The 18288-nt window shown below is 38.0% G+C and overlaps 2 protein-coding genes and 1 non-coding gene across 3 annotated transcripts; all 3 read left to right on the plus strand.

The window, feature by feature from the left end:
- The first annotated feature begins 4099 nt into the window (after positions 1-4099).
- LOC122022597 (K(+) efflux antiporter 2, chloroplastic-like) lies at positions 4100-12828 on the plus strand. Its single transcript, XM_042580632.1, has 20 exons — positions 4100-4111; positions 4818-4983; positions 5197-5287; positions 5427-5563; positions 5664-5723; positions 5811-5930; positions 6035-6103; positions 6384-6449; positions 7249-7338; positions 7781-7885; positions 7957-8085; positions 9275-9484; positions 9768-9917; positions 10181-10234; positions 10924-10982; positions 11354-11420; positions 11504-11680; positions 11852-11908; positions 11987-12061; positions 12445-12828. Exons 1-20 carry the CDS (start codon positions 4107-4109, stop codon positions 12568-12570), a joined length of 2013 nt encoding a protein of 670 aa, XP_042436566.1. The 5' UTR covers positions 4100-4106; the 3' UTR covers positions 12571-12828.
- Positions 12829-14323: 1495 nt separating this feature from the next.
- On the plus strand, positions 14324-14397 carry TRNAN-GUU. The gene has a single exon. It is a non-coding gene; the product is annotated as a tRNA-Asn (tRNA).
- Positions 14398-14755: 358 nt separating this feature from the next.
- Positions 14756-18218, plus strand: LOC122022719 (O-glucosyltransferase rumi homolog). The gene is made up of 6 exons (XM_042580791.1): positions 14756-15122; positions 16180-16760; positions 16874-17066; positions 17266-17330; positions 17415-17625; positions 17773-18218. Exons 1-6 carry the CDS (start codon positions 14964-14966, stop codon positions 18118-18120), a joined length of 1557 nt encoding a protein of 518 aa, XP_042436725.1. The 5' UTR covers positions 14756-14963; the 3' UTR covers positions 18121-18218.
- Positions 18219-18288: the final 70 nt, after the last annotated feature.

Consider the following 18288-nt stretch of genomic DNA (forward strand, 5'->3'; position numbering starts at 1 on the left):
AACTTAATGCAAAACACCCTTGTACCCGCAGATTTTAGTGCAGCGAAGGTGGGACAAAGTCCCGAAGTTTGATTACGGAGAAGAGCATCGTACTCTTCATCGTCGCTTGTACCCGATTCGGATCTTTGGCGCACAGCGTGGCGGAGGAGGTGCGCGGGTTGTGGGAGACTAGTATAAAGAAGATACTTTGGATTGAGTTTGTAGATGATATTTTTGGAGCGAGTTTGCATGGGATGTTGGTTTAGAGAAGTGAAAGAGGGAGAAAGAGTCGGTGGGCTAGAGGGTCGATTGCCACCAGGCAACGTGGACGACCCAACAACAAGAGGTGATGATGGCAGAGATAATGGCAGCGATGATGACAGCGGCGATGATGACAGCGATGAAGAAGTCACTTGCGGACGACTACGGTTAGTGACAGGTTGCGGCATCAGTGCTGGAGGGTCCCACGAGAGAACTGGTGCAGCAGAGAGCTCAGAGTCAATGTATTACTGTGGAATCCAAGGAGGAGGTGATGGCAAATGAAAAACATGCTCCACAAACTTAACATGACGAAATACAAAGATTCTTTTGAGAGCTACATCATAGCACAGGAAGACACTCTGGGTGAGAGAATAACCAAGGAAGACACAAGAGGTTAACTTGGGATCAAGCTTGTGGTGAGAGTAGGGGCGCAACCACGGAAAGCATAGACACCCGAAAACTCGAAGCTTAGAAAGATCAGGAACGATGGTGAACAATTTTTCAAAAGAGGATATATGGGAGAGACCGACCTTAGGCATGCGATTAATCAAATAGATTGTCGCAGCAAAGGCATAAGGCTAGAAAGTGAGTGGAATGGATGCTTTGTACAACAAAGTGAGACCAGTTTCGACTATATGGCGATGACGACATTCAGAGTATCCCTTGTGCTCAGGAGTATGGGGAGGGTAGTAAGATGACTAATACCATGAGTAGTAAGAAAGGAGCAAAGGACTAAGAATTCACCTCCATTATCAGTGAAAAGTATTTTGATAGTCATCGAGAACCGATTTTCAACAAGAGTTTTGAATGCAATAAAGGTAGAGTATACATCCGATTTATTGCGTAAAGGATCAAGTCATGTATACTTTGTAAAATGATCGACAAAGATAACATAATATTTGAGTCCATCAAATGATGATATAGGAGATGCCCAAACATCAGAAAAGATAATATCCAAAGGAGCACGAGACGAAATACTAAATTTATGAAAGAGTAATTTATGACTCTTATTAATATTGCACGAAGTGCATGAAAAATTAGACAAAGTATTCGCAGGAAACAAAAGACCCAAGGATAAAAAAAACGTTGCAAAACATCTAATGACGGATAACCTAAATGACTATGCCATAAGGAAATAGATGACGAGATAGACATAGAAAAGACGGAAGGTGATGATAGCGTAGACATAAATTTTGGCCAGTAATAGACACCATCTCTATGGACCTCGTTGACCAGTGTCGCTCCCTACGACGATCCAACACTTGAAAATAGGAATCAAAGAAAAGAAATGTAACAGGATTAGTAGCACAACGTGCTGTGACAGAAATTAAATTTTTTGACATAGATGGAACAAATAAAACATTGAAGAAAACTAAAGGGAAAGATGGAGTAGAGAAAGAGAAAGAACCAGTGTGTGTAATAGGTAGTCTAGAACCATCACCAATGACGATGCTATCATTCTCATAGTAAGACTCATGCAACGAGAGAGTAGCGAGATCAGTGGTGATATGATGAGAGGCGCTAGAGTCAACAACCCATTCCCAAGAATCAAACGAAGGTGTATAATGAACGGCAGTGTGTGTAAGCGGCGCACTATACGTGGGACGCGGAGCACGCGGAGGAGCCGGCGGAAGCAGAGCAAGCATCGAGGCAGTCATATGACCGCACTGGTGAGCAGACTGACCTTGGACACCACAAATCTGACAGCGCCCAAGATAACGATTGGGACTGGACACAGCTGGATCTGCAGGAGGACACGCAGATAGCCCAAGGGTAGACATGCGTGGCTGATAGGATACAGGCGGAACCTGCTGGCGATCACCACGATAGTTTGAATACCGATTACGAGAATTCCTTGTTGAAGCCACAAGAGCAGTCATTGGCTTCGAAGATGGAGATGGTGTTGAGACTTTTAACTGGGCTTCATAGCTGAGGAGCTGCTCGAATAGCTCATCAAAGGTAATAGGGGTGTCACGAACTTGCAGAGCATGTGAGATATTGCAGTAATCTTGGCTAAGACCATTCAGGACACGAATAGAGAGCTCATCAAGTCAACTTTGACATTCATAAGCGCAAGAGCGTCAATATTTCTTTTGATGTCCTACATATAATCAGTGATAGACCTGTTACCTTGTTGAGAGCTGGCAAGATTTCGACAATGAGTCATAATCCTACCACGTGAGGGAGTGGCTTAGGTTCTCTCCAGCGTCTGCCATGCGTCTCTAGATGAAGTTGATGAAGAAATAAATTGCACAAGAGTAGGAGACATCGAACTTATAATAGCGTTGAGGAGAAGTTGATCCTGGCAGAGCCAGAGAATATGATCAGGATTCGCCTGAGGGAGTGTGACATCTGTAGGTGTTATCTGCGCAGGGGGCAGGGACGTGAGCCATCAACAAAACCCAGTAAGTCATATCCGAATAAAAGATACGTGAACTACAAGCGTCGGACAGAATAATTGGAGGTGGTGAGTTTCAACGGTGCTTGAGCATTGACGTTGAGAACCACAAGAGAGGCAAGAGAATCAGGAGTATTTGTGAGTGTGAGGACAAGGAACGCTGCTGGTCGTGATGCCTATTGGTTGCACGACGAATAGAGCACACGCGAGTGAGAAACGATGGAGAAAGAAGAAAAAGAAAAGAAACCTAATTTCGACGGGAGAGGAGATAGAGTCCTAATTTAATTTCTATGGCTTTGATATCATGTAATTAGAGATGAAAAAAATATATCTTTCTTATTGAATAGTAAGACATTTATATACACCCATATTAGGAAACTATAATTAGGAAACAAATAATTATTTTCTAATAATAATTATTCCCTAATAACTAGAAAATAAATAACTATTTACTTATAATAATTATTTTTAATACATTTCTCAATTTTTTTTATCAAAATTGTTGCCTTATTTTTTTATAAAAATACTAAAATAAAGATATTTTAAGAATAAAAAAAAGATTTTATGACATTTTGATTTTTTTTTTTCCAATATAAGACTTCTTTTAATTTTAAAAATAAAGGACGTCTTTTTTTATATTTGTTTTACTAACTTATGTATCTTTCATTAACCTACTTAGAGAGCCCCCAGCTCAACGGTAAGAGGCACAGTCTCATGAGTCATGAGTTCGATTTTCATTCGCAGTGCTCGAATTACTGGGATAGTTAAGGTTGTTGTATCAGGAACCATTCCAGTTTTCAAATTTACACGGTGAGTAAATCATAGGGTTCAAGACTAATGGGATCCGAGTGATCTATAGGATCCGAGACTTAGATACCTGAATTAATTAAAAAAAAAACATCCATCTTGTTATTGTTTTTACATTTATCAAATTAGATAAAGTTTGAGGGTAACATGAAAATTCCCAACTTTAAGTTCGGAATAGGTTGAAAAACAAAGGCACGATGGTAGGTGACATTGTGCCATGAATTGTCATACAACTCCATGTCTTGATGGTTAGTGAAAATAATGCATGATCATTGACAGGGGTGGATCCCTGTCAATGAATGATGAATGATGAATGATGAATGATGCTAATAATTTAATTGTGTTATTGTTAAATTATTCACATTAAGTTTAGTATAATAATATTTTATGTTGATAATTTTTTCTCATATATTTTAATTTATAGAAAATATTGAAATATTTTACAAAGAGACATAGGAGTTTAATTGAATTATCTAGTGTTCCCGATGAAGAGTCTACTCCTGCACCACAACCACCACCACCTCCTCTTTTGCAAATTTTATTTGAAAATATTGGAAATCTGAGTAGTGAAGTAGAAATTGTTGTTGATCCTGGTTTACGAAAATTGATTGAAGAGTATAATGTTGGTACTAGAGATCGTATCCGAAAGGTTTTTCTTGGGATGGGGTAAGCTTTATGCAAATCCATTAGCTTCAGCCACTCATATCCTATTTGATATCCATTTTTATTGGCATTTGCATGCACAATTTAATCTTTGGGAACCTTGTAGGAGAAACTAAAGAACAAATTAGGCATTTTTGGAATTCTGTTTGATGAAATAGTAATTTGTTATTTTTTCTTTCCCTCAAATTTTACTGAATCTCTTATTCTGCTGTCTATCTTCCGCATACCAAACTAATATAAGCATGATATAGATATCACTAGTATTGATTGTGATATCACTTGTGTTCTGTAACAACTCTCATGTGCTTGTGACATCTTCATACATTGCCTAATAAGCACATTAGCAAGGAAATTGCCTATTGAACATATAGGTATACTTTTGATCACATATAGGAAATCAACTATTTCATACATAAGTTTCTTCTGTAGTATTTGAACATGGAAGAATTGATTCTGTGTGACTGATGTCTGATGCAGATCTACTAGCACTTAATTGCATTCAATGAGTATGAAACTTGGACCAATTTTTATGCTATCGTGATTATATAAGATATGTTAACAATGCTACTTAAATAAACTGCATTTTCTTCCATTATTACTTTGTATCCTGGAAGGATATGACATGTTTTGCAACATTAGTTGCTACTGTTTCTTTTTTATGCCCAATAATTGGCCAGGGTTAATGATCTCCTTCTCAATACTGTGTCAGGGCTTTCTTTATAAGCAGTAGAGCAGAAAGGACCTCACAATTGCTTCATCAACCGGATGTCTTAAGCATTGAGGAAGTTGCCTCATCTACCAAGCCTGTGGTTAGAGCAATAAGAAGGCTCCCCAAAAGATTGAAAAAGTTAATTGAACTCTTACCTCAGCAAGAGGCATGTTATTTTAACTGCAACTTTCATTTGATTAAATTTGAGTCTTTCAATCTTTTGGGCTTTTATTCAACTTAGATCCAACACTTTCAAATGGAAAAAGTTGTTATCTAAATATTTCAAAAAGTGCTTTCACTCATTTTGGTTAGTTGTCTTTTCTCATACATTTCTAATACAGCCTGCCTATCTTGCTCTTGTACTGACTTATGTTTTTAGATTAATGAAGAAGAAGCCTCTCTCTTTGACATGCTGTGGTTACTTCTAGCTAGTGTTATCTTTGTACCAGCATTCCAGAAAATACCTGGAGGTAAGCCCAAAAACATCCTGTTGAACCAGTTGCCCAATCTTGGAAGTTTGCACTAAATGCTGTAGTTGTTTTGGAGGAAATATTAACTTCTGCCTACGTTCAATTCATTCTTTTACCTATTGCTCTTTGCATCTTCCAGGCAGTCCAGTCCTAGGTTATCTTGCAGCTGGCATCTTAATTGGTCCATATGGTTTTTCTATCATCAAGAATGTTCATGGGACAAAGGCTATTGCTGAATTTGGAGTTGTTTTTTTGCTGTTCAATATTGGGCTTGAGGTAGTGTCTTATATTTGCTATCTGTTGTAATATGTTAATATATGATCATATGTCATACTTCTTTGGAACACAACCTTCAATTTTATGATATACATTGCAGCTTTCTGTTGAAAGATTAAGCTCAATGAAGAAATATGTCTTTGGGTTAGGTTCTTCTCAGGTGATTCTAGTTAACTTTTTACTACATGTAGTGGGATGCTGGCAAAGATCTTTTAAATAAGTTGTTGCTTTTCCTTACAATTTGCAGGTTCTAGTCACTGCTGTAGCTGTTGGATTGGTTGCTCATTTAGTCTCTAGGCAACTAGGTCCAGCAGCAATTGTTATTGGCAATGGCTTGGCACTTTCATCTACAGCAGTTGTGTTGCAGGTGGGATTTTTTTTACCTCTCCTCTTTCCTTTCCATATTTTTTTTATACATTTTACAGCTATATTTAGTAAGATTCAACTTAATTTATCATTTACATATTCCAGGTGCTGCAAGAACGAGGTGAGAGCACTTCACGCCATGGGCGTGCTACTTTCTCTGTGCTGCTCTTCCAGGTAGACCTCTCATTCCTAGGTTGAACTGAGATATTTTTTCTAAAGAAGGACACTATCTTGGTCCCCATACAAGTTTGCGTTAATATCATGCTTCTAGGTTTCATGCCATAAAAATCTGCCTTGCTGTTTATTGATAAAATTGACAAAAGGGGTTCTCTATTCCAGGGTACCTTGTTTAGTAGAACTTGAACATCCTGGTTTTGTATGCTATCAATCTTATGTTACATTTTGTGAGTTATATATATATATATGTGTGTGTGATTTACTTGTTTACTTGTAGGATCTTGCAGTGGTGGTTCTTTTGATTTTGATACCTCTCATTTCTCCGAACTCATCAAAAGGAGGGGTATTCTTCTTTTACACATTTACTTATTTTCTTGTATCTCACAAGTTGTGATCTTCGTGTTCTTAAATTGCTGTATAGTATTATTTAAAATTTACCTTAGCAGCAGGGTCATCCTTTTAAACAATAATTAATATGATAAATAAACTAGTTTTACGAGCAAATTTAGTATCAGATATGTTCATATGTGAGAATTAGTCCTCTGACTTTCATCCGCTGCCCCAATTCTTGAGCTTGAGTTATAATAATTCATTAATCTAATCTTATAATTCCCATCCATTTTTCCACAACTATCCATATCCGATTAAAGTAATCTATTTCCCCTAAGGGTTGATGTCTATATATGTATATATATTTGTCCAATCAATTTACTGTCCAATTTAACAGAATTATTTATTGGCATATTATCATCTAAATTATTATTATTATTTAACTTCTTGTCACGTGAAATTTTAGCTTTTATTACTTTTGTGGGATTATAATATTATTAATATTTGTAAACTTTATAGTCAAACTTGAACTATTTCAAATCCGGCACAGAGAATCAGTTTCAAAATGCACTGTCATAACCCCTGATTTCTCTCAGAAAATGCTTTGGAGAATAAAAGTACTTTGGTAGAGTATTCACAAGCTCACCCTTGATACTATAGTGCAATTGATGATTAGCCAACACACTGGCAAATTTTGTCCTTTTAGGGGCTTTTACTTGCAATCTTCTAATATCCTAATTAGGCCTTTTTTTATGAATATGTTTTGTGTGCAATTTGAATAATCTTTATGATTACTGTTTCTCTTTTCTTAGGTGGGATTTCAAGCAATAGCAGAGGCTCTTGGGTTGGCTGCTGTAAAAGCAATAGTTGCTATTACTGCTATAATTGCTGGTGGGCGCTTGGTAAGTAACCTATAGGTGCTCAAATAGAAATTTTATAGTATAGACAGAACCCAATTGTACAAGTGTGGGTTGCAGGTCCAATTCCCATTGTAGGCACCTGAGTGCACTTGTTGGTACCTTGGATACATGTTCATAAGAAAAGAGGATCTACTAACACTTTACGGCCTATGATATCTGTTACTTTGAGTTCCATAGCCTAGCAAAGTTATCCTCTTTCTCCAAGTTGTATATTATGTATCTTTTGGCAGAACATAAGTCTAGTTTGTGCAATCTAGTAGTAGATTTCTAGATGGATTTTGTTAGCTTTCTATATGGTTAAACTCGTTTTGTTTTATGAATTCAAACTTTGTTATGCACTTCTATAACATGTTTTGCGTGTAAAGTTTGTCTTGGTTCTCAAAGGGGCGGATACTGATTGTCTTTTGGTATTACGACCTGGCAGCTTCTTCGACCAATTTATAAGCAAATTGCAGAAAACCAAAATGCTGAGATATTTTCTGCAAATACTCTCCTTGTTATTCTAGGAACTAGTCTTCTTACAGCACGGGTATGTGCAGCTATTCACTGTAATTCCCAACAGATCTTTGCAATGATGACAAGTGGAATTTCCTGTGACAGGCTGGACTCTCAATGGCTTTGGGAGCTTTTCTGGCCGGTCTCCTCCTAGCAGAAACTGAGTTTTCCCTACAGGTTGAGTCAGATATTGCTCCTTATCGTGGCCTTCTGTTAGGCCTCTTTTTCATGACGGCAAGTATCCTAAGAGAGCTCATCTTCCTCTCAAAATTTTCTTACAGAGCAAGTGAATAAAATTGATGACCAGTGTAAAACTTGGTTCTACATGCCAGACATATGCTTACTGATGCTTTATGTGATTTTCATACAAGACTGAAAAGGTCTAAGTTTACCTTGACATCATGCCCTTAAAAATCACTATGGATTTTTTTTCTCTTTTCTCTTTTCTCTTTTCTTTCCTCGAAAAAGAATTTTTCTTGTTTTAATCATGCAGAAAGAGGTGAATTAATGAAATGATGATGTCATGTGTAACAGATAAGGTAGTAGATCCATAATGATCTGAAAGAGCAAAAACATTAAAAAAACAAAAAAAACAGCAACTACTGATGCTTAACTAATCCAGCACCAACAACTGCTGCTTGACTTATTCAATACCAGCTACTGCTGCTTAGCTAATTCAACACCACCTTAAGCATTTAGTGAATAAGTGTGATAAAAGCCTTCACATTATATATCCTTCCTTGCTAAAGGCTGCATCTCTGTTTCTAAATTAATAGCACGTGGCTGACAGTTCAAGATATAAAGACTCAACTTTTTGCTAACTAATCTGCAACCTATTGGATTCCTTTAGAAATTCTAAAATTGCATATATGGAAAGAAAAATCAGCAATAAAGATCAACAATTACCAAAATGGATACTTTACCACCTCATTATTAAATCTCTGAACTTAGTTGAATTTGTTGTATTCTTGCTTTTTTCAAACTGAACAAAGCCACTTCTGTTATGAAAACCAGCCAAAAGCCCCAATACAGAAGGCTATTTCAGTGGATGATTTTATTTATTTCGTTTCTATGACATACCATGACTCAGTTCATGGTGGTCATGGCATGTGGAGAGAAAGAGGAATGCGTTGCTTCTATCTGCATTTCACATCTACTGTGACTAAGACATGTAATCAGCAGAGATACATAGCATTTCTTCTCAGAAAGTGCATCATCTTTAGTTAAACTGTTTTTTACTCAGAGAGTGCATCATCTTTCTTGTAGCAGAAACTGGTTCCTATATACTGTCAATTATTTTTTGAAATATGTTTTTAGATTGCACTATTTGCCTTGAGTTAGTATGCTACTATTCATTCTTTATCACTGACAAACTTCTTGTTCATAACCTACACTGCCCACTCTGACCATCATATCTTTTCAGGTTGGTATGTCTATCGATCCAAAACTTCTTCTTGCAAATTTTCCAGTTATTATGGGGGCATTGAGTCTCTTAATTGCTGGAAAGACACTGGTGGTTGCCTTAGTAGGTAGATTATTTGGTATTTCAACTATATCAGCTATAAGAGTAGGTCTTCTACTTGCTCCTGGTGGAGAATTTGCATTTGTCGCATTTGGGGAAGCTGTAAATCAGGTGATTTATTAACAGATCTCTGCATCCATTATTTTCTCATCAGGCAGTGGCTTATTCGAACTCTATGGAATCTGGATCAAGTGTCTTAAACACTATGCAAGCCTATCTGGAGAAATTGTCAGTCATTGAACAGTCCAAAAAATGGATTTTTCATTAATGTCACAGTTGGTTTATGTGCCATTTTGTAGTTGCTCTGAAAAGATTATCATTTTACACAAGTTGCACATTTTTCTGACTGACAGGTGTGTTATTGACTCTTCCCTTCTTGTTTTTCTTTTTGTAGGGCATCTTATCTTCTCAACTTTCATCGCTACTGTTTCTGGTTGTTGGCATTTCAATGGCTCTTACACCATGGTTGGCAGCTGGAGGCCAATTGCTTGCTTCTAGATTTGAGCAGCATGATGTCAGAAGTCTGTTGCCTGTTGAAAGCGAGGTAAAATATTTTATAATTTATTAATATCTTTCATGATATTCCATATTAAAAAATTTTAATTCAGAAAAGAGTTATAAATACCAGCCACAGACTAAAATAGTGTACTTGTCTGGTATTCAGATAATAAGCATGACTGGTATCGTTAGGCTCCCTACCAAATTACAAATTCTCGTTTAACTGTTCTATATTTATATTTTTCCAGTTGCAATTATAATGTGTACTACTCAAGCATTAAATATTGGTTGAATGGTTGTCTTGTGTAGACTGATGACTTGCAAGATCATATAATCATTTGTGGATTTGGTCGCGTTGGGCAGGTACTTATTGGTATTCTATGTTTCATTAACTTGTTCACCTCATAGCTGATCAATTCATGATTCAGACAACATTTGCTTTGCTCTAAATATAAAGTAGGGATATAAATGAGTTGAGCTGAAGGGGAGCCTTAGCGCGACGGTAAAGTTGTTGCTTTGTGACCAAAAGGTCACGGGTTTGAATCCTGGAAACAGCCTCTTGCAAAAAGTAGGGCAAGGCTGCTTACAATGGATTCTTCTCCGGGACCCCGCATGGCGGGAGCTTCGTGTACCGGGCTATCCTTTTTTATGTAAATGAGCCGAGTTGAGCCGAACAGTACGAGGCTCGAGCTCGGGCTCAGTTCGTTTTTCCTAAGCTCGATCTTGGTTCGAGTTCGATTTGAGCTTTAGTTCTTAAGCTCGAGCTTGGCTCGTAATAAAATTAAATAGCTCGAGTTCGGCTCAAAAAAAGTTCGTTTAAAAATTAAACGAGCTTAGTTTGAGCTCGTTAACAAACATGTTCGTGAGCTTATGAACCAAATACTGTTAAGCTTGAGCTCGGCTCGATAATTTTTTCGAGCTCGAAATCAGGCTCGGTTTGTTAACTTAATCGAACAAACTTTTTTTTGAGCACCCGAATAGCTCGCGAGCAGCTTGGCTCGTTTACACCCCTAATATAAAGCATTGATCTCTCTCTTTTCTTTCCTTTTCAGATCATAGCCCAACTTCTTTCCGAGCGGTTAATCCCATTTGTCGCTCTAGACGTCAGAAGGTAAGGCTCTCCAGCATTCTGAGTTGGAGTCTTCAAAGGGACTCTTAATACCATTGTGCAAATTAGATAAGCACCAATAGTTACCATATAATCTTGAGCACATATTGCATCTGCTTCATTGCATGTCAGTTGTGTGCAATCCTACATAGCAGGTTAAGAGTAACAATTTTGAGATGGAAATTAGTTTATTTAGATTCTTTTATCTTCTCTGGCAATAGGTTCAATCCAAATCCATGATACCTTTGTTTGAATTTTGCAATAGTTAAAGAAGTTGGTAGAAATTCTGACAATTACTGATCCTTAAATTTACTTTTGTGCCTGAAGCTACTATGTTATTGATAGCCCGTTTATTCTTTATTCCATACTGTTAGTGACCGGGTAGCCGCTGGTCGTGCACTTGACCTTCCTGTGTATTTTGGCGATGCAGGGAGCAGAGAGGTTTGGAGTTTTTCTATAGTACATATTTGAATTTATGGGACATAATAATCTGAGTTTTGTTTTTCCATAATATGAAACTTTAGGTTCTTCATAAAGTTGGGGCTGAGAGAGCTTGTGCTGCTGCAATAGCTCTAGATACTCCTGGGGCAAATTATAGAACAGTTTGGGCTCTTAGCAAATACTTTCCGAATGTAAAGACATTTGTTCGGGCCCACGATGTTGATCATGGCATTAACTTAGAGAAGGCAGGAGCAAGTGCAGTAAGTTGACGATACACTTGACAGTCAATACCTTTCCAATTGCCATTATTGAAATTTGTAAGAGAAACAAAATATGCTGAGCATGATTTTCCAAAAGCTCATATTTATATATCATATCGGATGGAAGGAGACCTTTCTGGCTTTCTAACTAGATTATTATAAATTCTTAAGGTTGTACCAGAGATTTTGGAACCAAGTCTCCAGCTAGCGGCTGCTGTTCTTGCAGAGGTGAACTTATGCAATGTGATTGAATGTTTGAGCGTTCACCGCTTCTAGGATTAACAACAAATATATGCTTCCTTGCAGGCCAAGTTGCCGACATCGGAGATAGCTGCCACAATCAATGAGTTCAGATCCCGTCATCTCTCTGAGCTTACCGAGGTATGATACTATCTTTTATCATGTTCATTTGGCGCTCCATACACGAGCTTTTTTTATTATGTTGCACTGAGAACAAATTGAGGAAGAGTATCATGTTAGTTGAAATGAGACACTAAGCTTCATCAATTCAAAGATCATTGGAAGACAGTTGTCTAGAGATTCTTGCTTGTTTATTCGTTCAAGTAGGGTGCTCGAGTTGTTAATCATTCCTTATAACCGGCTGATTCAGGTTCTGGTACGAAAATGTTGTCACGATGTGCACTTGAGTCGCATAGCAGACGTAAAGGATAAATAAAATATTCATGTTTATTATAAAAAAGTTATCTTCTGGTTTGTAACACTTGACATGATGACTCTTGACCTCCATGAGTTTTCTCTGGCAGTTATGCCAAGCGAGTGGGAGCTCACTTGGATATGGGTTTTCACGAGTAATGCCAAAGCCAAAGCCAAAGCCTCCGAGTTCAGATTCTGATGAAATCGAAATTATGGAAGGAACATTGGCGATATAATCTCCACACTAGATGACTACATTAATTTTGAAGCTTATTTTTTACTATGAAATTTCCAAAATGTACAGGGAAAATTCATAAAATCTCATGGTTTATTTTTTTTTTAAATTTCCAAATAGGAAAATTCTCTGTTTTCTATTTATTTTTTATTTTGTTTTAAAAAATCATTTCTAGTATTTAGAGTTGGCACCTTAATCCTTGTAGTTGCTGAGACTGTAGCTTGCTAGATTATTCGAGTGATTATTTGATCTTGCTCTATGGACCTTTGAAGATTTAGGGTTTGTTTATTTTTTATTTAAAAAAAACTGTCTAAAATTTGTTGAAGGGGCAAATTTTTACAAGAAAAAATTGTTTGTTTTCCATTATTTTACTTTGATGTAGAGATAACATTTTCCCTTTATTCTATTGCTCCCCTTCCACGATTGAAGAAGCTCGTTAAAGTAATAATTTCTCCATTGTAAAATTTGTCTGTGATAGATCCTTGATGAAGGGTCGAAACTTGGTCGCGACGAGAGTTGGGGGCAATGAGTCTTTCAACACGATCAATAGCGGGACGGGTGACGTAGAGATAGTTGGGGTGAACAAATGGGAGGAGGCGATATGGCCATCAGTCTCATGGTTAGTGAGCATTGGTAAAAATTGAAGTAAATACTAAACTGTAAACTTTAAAAAATAAAAACAAAAAATTAACTCTGAATGCTCATGGATCGATGTACAAAATAATATAGTAATGATATAGTGCTCAGTCTTTCATCCGTGACTTTCATATGCATTCAGATGTTGTGTACACTCAGTCAGGCACCATATTAAAATTATATTTGTTTCTTTATATTATAAAAGTTGGGTTGATTTGCTTTCTTGTAGAAGTAGGGTTGGTTTTTAAAGTAAAAGTTAGGTTTCAGTTAATATTTAAAGTTTTTTTAGTGTTTTTATTTGTGCACACAGTAATTATAAATAGTGATCGATAATCATGAATCATAATCTGTGAATAACAATTGTGAACAATAATGGAAAATAATAATTATAAATGAATCATAATCTGTGAATAATAATTGTGAACAATAATGAAAAGTAATAATTATAAATAATAATTATGAATACTAACTAATGAACAGTTACACTAATTGATGTTTTTAGTTTTGTGAACAATAATGAAAAGTAATAATTATAAATAATAATTATGAATACTAACTAATGAACAGTTACACTAATTGATGTTTTTAGTTTTGATGAATCTAAGAACCTAGAAGGATGTTTTTTCTTAAATTTGTTTCTCAATGAGCCTCACCTATTATAAAACAACAAGAATCATATGTATTATTCAAGTTTTACCCATACTATTTCAAGACTTATAGTGACTTTTCAAGAGCTCTTATTATCCAACTAAGTTAACACATGGTTTATAAATTTAAACCATAAGACCCACAAGTTACGTAATTGATACATGCAAGGATATTATTGCTAATAGATCTGGATTGATTTTCAGTAGATACAAAATATCCTACTAATTACCTCAATTTCTTTTTGCATGTGTTTTTTTTTTTTTTTACGAATCCTATGATTTAACCAATATATTGACCTTGCATATTAAGTTTTATTTTACTGGTATAGTTTCTATAATCATATTGAAATAAGGATTATTTTTTTAAAAAAGATAAAAATGTACTCATGTTTTGATAATAATAATTAAGAAAAAAGTGTCCTTTTATTTTTAATATTAGTTTTAAATATTTTTCTTAAATACCTAACAAGAGCTGGAGTAGCTCAGTTGGTTAGAGCGTGTGGCTGTTAACCACAAGGCCGAAGGTTCAAGCCCTTCCTTTAGCGAATTATATTATATTTTTTGTTTGTCGTTTTGCCAATAAGATAGATCTCCTAACGCACTCGATCCATCACAGCACTCACTGTAGTCATCAATTTAGATAGATCTCTATTTAATGCGGCCTTCAACGGACCAATCCGTACAGTCCAGACGAACTCGGATTGGTAGGTGGATTGATTTAAAACTGACCGACCCGTCCTGCCACGAGCCGGTCCGACAGCAGCCACCGAATCGTTACCTGCACCCATACAAAATTCGCCGATCGATTGAAAAAATCGGTACAAATTATAATAAAAATCTGTCGATTCCGACACGCATGCAGGCCCACCGTCCTAACTTTTCACGAAAAAGTAGGCTGTTCCTACCTACGCCGAGTAAACACAGCCAATGGCAGGCTTCTCCCTTGACTACTTTCCAACACTCTCCATCTCTCCGCCACAGCTCGACTGATACTTTTCTCAACTAGCTCGGACGCAGAGCCATGGGGAAGGAGGAGGAGCAGCTCACGGAGAATCTCAAGAAATAACTCGAAGAAAGGAGGAGGGCTCCATCAGGATCAGAGACCAGTTGCATGTCTTTGTTCTCTTCAGCAGAGGCAGCAAGGACCATGGCGATGAGGGCACAGTTGGAGGGAAAGGGAAAGGGTAATGGAAAGGGTTTCCCTATCAGAGCAGTCATTGGCCTCTTTGTTGCCCTCTCGGTTCTGGCCTTCTTCCTCTCCAACAACACTGTAAGTGCCCCTTTGCCCCTTCTGCTACTGTTGCTACTGCTAAAGATTTTCTTTTGCCTTCGATTATGAGTGCTATTGATGCTTGAGTTCCTGTACATTCCCAATTATGTGAGATTAACTGTTAGATCTTTACAATTTTGTTCGAGCCGGAGCGATGCGGTTTCGGTACCATAGTAGTAGTAGTAGTAGAAGAAGAAGAAGAAGAAGAAGAAGAAGAAGAAAAAGGAGAAGAACAAAGAGAAACCGAAGAAGCCCCTTTGTACATTGGAGATGTTTTTGTTGATATTGCGCTGCAACAATAGCGAAGAATTGCAAAAGAGAAACCGAAGAAAATGAGAGAGGAGAGAAGATGATTTAACGTGGTTCGACAATGTGCCTACTCCACAAAACGCCCAAGATGGTTTCAATTAGAATTTTCTATATGTTTTAGGGTTACAATGTTCCTATATATACAACCCAAGCAATACATAGAATTTTAGACAAAAAAAAAAATACCAAGTAATTCTATAAATCCCGCAACTCTTGGCGCTTGGGAATGCCCGTGCCACGGGCGTGCCTGTTCCCTTAGACCCGAACACGGCTAGGTCGTGTTCAGTGGCACAACCCGTGCTCTGGGGCGTGCCTATTCCCCCAAACCCAAGCACGGCCCAGCCTGGCCCGATTGTGTTTGGTGGCACGACCGTGTGACTGGCTGTTCCAACGCGCTTGTCCAACCCACAACATCCAACACGGCCTGCTTTTCAGCATGGACGTGTCTCATGTCGACTAGATATGAGCCATCTTCAACTGTTTCCGAGTTGTATGGGGCTGTTTCAAGTCCTCTAGCTTGTTCCATCTCTCTTGGCCAATTCTATGTGACAATCGGTTGACGGAACAATTCAAACTACGTCCCTCCTACAATCAAATTAAATTGTGGCATTATAGTTTTCAAAAGACAACTATCTAGTATTGTTTCATGCTAATTGGCACAATGTTTTCCTTTTCTTCTTGGATGTTGTACAATACATTTCTGAACATATAAATTCAGACAACTTTTCTCATTTTTGATTGTGTGCAGTTCTTCAGGTCAAGTGAACAAGTCTATCAACAGACTATAAATCCCCCGAATGCCAAACGACCCGATCGTCAGACTTCTAATCTACAACACTCCAAAACACAACCTATACCTATCACCTTGTCCTGCGAAAGTCCAACCGCAACGGTTTGTGAAAGACGATCAACTCCAATGCCTACTCCACATCTCACCACTTCCTACAATTCACCTTCCTGTCCTGAATACTTCAGGTGGATCCATGACGATTTGCGCCATTGGAAGTCCACAGGGATCACAAGGGAGATGATCGAGAATGCACATGAGTATGCTACCTTTCGATTGGTGGTGCTTGATGGTCGCGTTTATGTTCAGGAATACTATGGCAAATTCATGACAAGGAATGTTTTCAGCCTGTGGGGCATTCTTCAGCTTGTAAACCGGTATCCTGGACGTGTTCCTGATCTTGATCTCATGTTCAATTGCATGGACCAACCGGCAGTTAAGTCTTTTGAGTACAATTCATCGACTCCACCACCGGTGTTCCATTACTGCAACAACGATAAGACTTGGGATATCCTTTTCCCGGATTGGTCCTTCTGGGGCTGGTAATGTTTGTTACACTCTAGTTTTAGTTTGTGGGTTTCCTTTAGTGTATTGAAGTTGAATGTGTGCCATTGAACACTACAATTGATGCTTTTTGTTGTTTTCGTTATTCAAGGCCCGAGATCAACATCAAGCCTTGGGCATCGCTGCTGAAGGAAATGAAAGAAGCAAACGAAGAGATGAAGTGGATCGATAGGGAGCCTTATGCATTTTGGAGGGGCAATCCCCATATGGGTGGCAATAGGTTTGATCTTCTCAAGTGTAATGTTACCGATGAACATGACTGGAATGCTAGGATCTACGCACAGGTATGCCTTGAATTGGCTCATAGTCGGCTAGTTCTTTTAACTCGGTGCGAATCAAAAGGCCTGATCCTTTTTTGAACTAGTAGTTCTTTTGGTAGTTTAAGGGATCTTTTGTAGGACTAAGCTTAAGTTAGACACATTCTACTAGACGAATGTGTTTCGATATTACTTGCCTCTCATTAGTATTTCATCTTCTACATAGGATTGGAAACAAGAGGAAATGCAAGGCTTCCGACACTCAGACCTTGCTAGGCAATGCGATAACAGGTCAAGTTGATTGTTTCTGTTTTCGATCAAGAAAAACTTTGAATCTTCTCATCTAATATCAGTGAGAAACTCTTCGATGAGCAGGTATCGGATTTATGTAGATGGCCTTGCGTGGTCGGTGAGCCAGAAGTACATTATGGCATGCAACTCACCCACATTGTTCTTGGACACTCCTTGGATTGAGTTTTTCCAAAGAGGCCTCGTTCCGGGGCACCATTACTGGCCTATTCGAGGGAACAACAAGTGCAGGGCGATCAAGGTGGCTGTCGACTTTGGCAATGGGCACAACGAAGAGGTATGCACTCGTCTTAACACACATTCGCCAAGAATTTAGATTCATATAGCTAATCTCAAATAGTTGAGACAAACATAGTTCGACTCTAACGATGCTGATCTAAACATAGCTCAATTCGAATTGATTCTGAGTTCGGTAATCTAACAGGCACAAGCTATGGGAAAGGCGAGCAGTGACTTCTTCCAAGAAGAAGTGAAGATGGACTTCGTCTACGACTACATGCTACATTTGTTGACAGAATACGCTAAGCTTCTGCGATTCAAACCAAGCATCCCGGAAAATGCCACAGAGTTATGCTTGGAGTCAATTGCCTGCCGTGCCCCGACTAACGTGAAGAAGTTCCTGTTGGAGTCGATGGAGAAGACGACTCATGAGGCAGAGCCATGCTCATTGCCTCCACCCTTCACGCCCAAGGAGCTCCAACAGATGCAGGAGAGGAAGGCAAATGCCGCGAAGGAAGTTGCGGTATTAGAGGAAGAAGCAAACAAGTTCTAAGGGAACCATGGCTGTGATCATAGTTGATGAACTAAATGAAATTGTAGCACAAAGCTTGAATCTTTCGAGTCTAATCTAAATATGGCAAGTGATCTCAAGCTAGATGTTTCTCGATAAACAATTACGATAATGTACATCATAAATAGGGTAATCATGCGAAGAATAATT

Source organism: Zingiber officinale, chromosome 9B (genome assembly GCF_018446385.1).
Source record: "Zingiber officinale cultivar Zhangliang chromosome 9B, Zo_v1.1, whole genome shotgun sequence".
In the NCBI taxonomy this organism is placed as follows: Eukaryota; Viridiplantae; Streptophyta; class Magnoliopsida; order Zingiberales; family Zingiberaceae; genus Zingiber; species Zingiber officinale.

Excerpts from the sequence above, each read along its gene's own strand:
- LOC122022597 (XM_042580632.1), top strand. Across the intron at positions 5,288-5,426 it reads ATTCCAGAAAATACCTGGAG|GCAGTCCAGTCCTAGGTTAT; the intron begins GTAAGCCCAAAA and ends TGCATCTTCCAG. Across the intron at positions 8,086-9,274 it reads TAGGCCTCTTTTTCATGACG|GTTGGTATGTCTATCGATCC; the intron begins GCAAGTATCCTA and ends ATATCTTTTCAG.
- LOC122022719 (XM_042580791.1), top strand. The coding sequence starts at position 14,964 with ATGTCTTTGTTCTCTTCAGCAGAGGCAGCAAGGACCATGGCGATGAGG. Across the intron at positions 15,123-16,179 it reads TCTTCCTCTCCAACAACACT|TTCTTCAGGTCAAGTGAACA; the intron begins GTAAGTGCCCCT and ends GATTGTGTGCAG. Across the intron at positions 17,626-17,772 it reads GCAATGGGCACAACGAAGAG|GCACAAGCTATGGGAAAGGC; the intron begins GTATGCACTCGT and ends GTAATCTAACAG.